We start from the raw sequence: 1,988 nt of genomic DNA on the forward strand, positions 1-1,988 counted from the left end.
CTGCACGACAGGTCCCAGGTCACCTCTCCTCACATCCAGGGCGTGGCCTGCATCTAAATGAGCACACCACTGACTTCAGAAGCCATTAGACTCCTGCAAGGGTGGCCCGATCCAGTTGATCCAGTTCCGTCCTATGACCTGCTACCGGGAATGGCAGCCTCAGGCTGGTGTTCGATTGGAAAGAAGTCGGGAAGAAAGCCGCTCAGACCGAGAGCCAAAGGGCTGTGGGTGAGGAGGGGGCGTGCATGCCTTATGCTGGCTTCACCGGGAAAGGCCTCTCTCCATCTTTCTGTTCTCATTTCACATCCAGCCTCTCCCAGGAGGCCATTCTGACCGCTCAAGCCAACGGAATCTCTCACTTTCAGATGTTGGCGTTAGACTGGTGCTTTATTTAGTGCGAGAAGAAAGCTAATGCGTTCTGATTGTGGAGTAACTGGGAAGGGGAGACAGAGAAACAGAAACAAGGATGCGGCCTCACAAGGCCGCACTCAGAGCTGCTACTAAGTTCCTAAACCTGGTGCCATGGCTTTGCTCAAGGTTGAGCCATAAACATCCCGGACCTGACCCGCTGTGACAGGGACTTGACTTCCTCCTTGTAGTTTTCACCCCTTCATTTGCATATTGGAACTAACCAATCCCTGTGGACCTAGCCTGATCCTTCATTTGCATGAAAGAATTACCCGTGTGGTTTTGCCTTTATAACTTCTCTGTCTTCTCCCCGGAGTGCTGTTGGGTTGCTCCCTACATCCGAGCCTCCTGGGCTGCAGCTCCTTTTGCTCAAATAAATGCTTTTATATTCTTGTTTACCATCTGAAAGCAATGCTGGTCGAAAGATTTTTCACAAAAAAAGCTGGACATCTAGGTTTTCCTGTAATGTTACCTTATCTTACGGTAAAGCTACCAGGATTGTGAGCCAAAAAGCTCATGGGCCTGGGCGGCCGGGTGGAGGGGACCGCTCCTGACTCCGTTTCCCGTGAGCGCCTGAGAGACTGGCCCCCTTCGGTCCGTGTGCAGAGGTCTCTGCAATTGCTGCTTCTGGGATTGACGTGACCCTGTAGCTCCCACGAAGCTGGCGAGACTGATTGGTATAAAGAGAGAAGTTGAAGTGATAGATCCCTATACGTAAACGTCAGAGAACAGGTCTCCGCTATAAAAGTAGCCACAGTGCCCTGCTGAGCCTCAGGTTTGGGTGGCATCATAGTTAGAAAGAGCCAGAGAGGTCCCCTGGCTGCTGCTCCCCAAACTCCTCCCAGCTGGTAGCAGGGGCGTCACCTTGTCTTTCTCCCCAGCCTCAGAATGGGACAGGGCCTGGTCTGGCTGTCAGCGGGCCTCCCGGGAATACCGAGGCCCCTACTACTTCCTAGAGCTGTGCGCCCTCACAGCTGACCCCCCTCACAGCTGACCCCCCTCACAGCTGACCCCCCTCACAGCTGACCCCCCTCACAGCTGACCCCCCTCACAGCTGACCCCCCTCACAGCTGACCCCCCTCACAGCTGACCCCCCTCACAGCTGACCCCCCTCACAGCTGACCCCCCTCACAGCTGACCCCCCTCACAGCTGACCCCCCTCACAGCTGACCCCCCTCACAGCTGACCCCCCTCACAGCTGACCCCCCTCACAGCTGACCCCCCTCACAGCTGACCCCCCTCACAGCTGACCCCCCTCACAGCTGACCCCCCTCACAGCTGACCCCCCTCACAGCTGACCCCCCTCACAGCTGACCCCCCTCACAGCTGACCCCCCTCACAGCTGACCCCCCTCACAGCTGACCCCCCTCACAGCTGACCCCCCTCACAGCTGACCCCCCTCACAGCTGACCCCCCTCACAGCTGACCCCCCTCACAGCTGACCCCCCTCACAGCTGACCCCCCTCACAGCTGACCCCCCTCACAGCTGACCCCCCCTCACAGCTGACCCGGCTGCAGCACCCAGCCCAGCTTTCATTTCCCCTGCAGTGGGTTTCTGTTTGCCCCTCCCCTTCCCCCTC

General features: G+C 57.7%; 1 protein-coding gene across 2 annotated transcripts in view; it reads left to right on the plus strand.

The window, feature by feature from the left end:
• Positions 1 to 1,988, plus strand: part of VOPP1 (vesicular, overexpressed in cancer, prosurvival protein 1) — a 47,081-nt gene that overhangs the window by 1,859 nt on the left and 43,234 nt on the right. Inside the window, exon 1 of one of the 2 annotated variants that reach the window (XM_014530329.1) lies at positions 136 to 228. The exons of the other annotated variant lie outside the window; for it this stretch is intronic. Within the exon in view, the coding sequence (XP_014385815.1) occupies positions 151 to 228 (78 nt within the window). The 5' untranslated portion in view covers positions 136 to 150. Of the gene's footprint in view, positions 1 to 135; positions 229 to 1,988 lie in introns of those variants that run through there. 2 annotated transcript variants of the gene reach the window in all.

Source organism: Myotis brandtii, unplaced genomic scaffold, assembly GCF_000412655.1.
Source record: "Myotis brandtii unplaced genomic scaffold, ASM41265v1 scaffold1173, whole genome shotgun sequence".
Classification (NCBI taxonomy): Eukaryota; Metazoa; Chordata; class Mammalia; order Chiroptera; family Vespertilionidae; genus Myotis; species Myotis brandtii.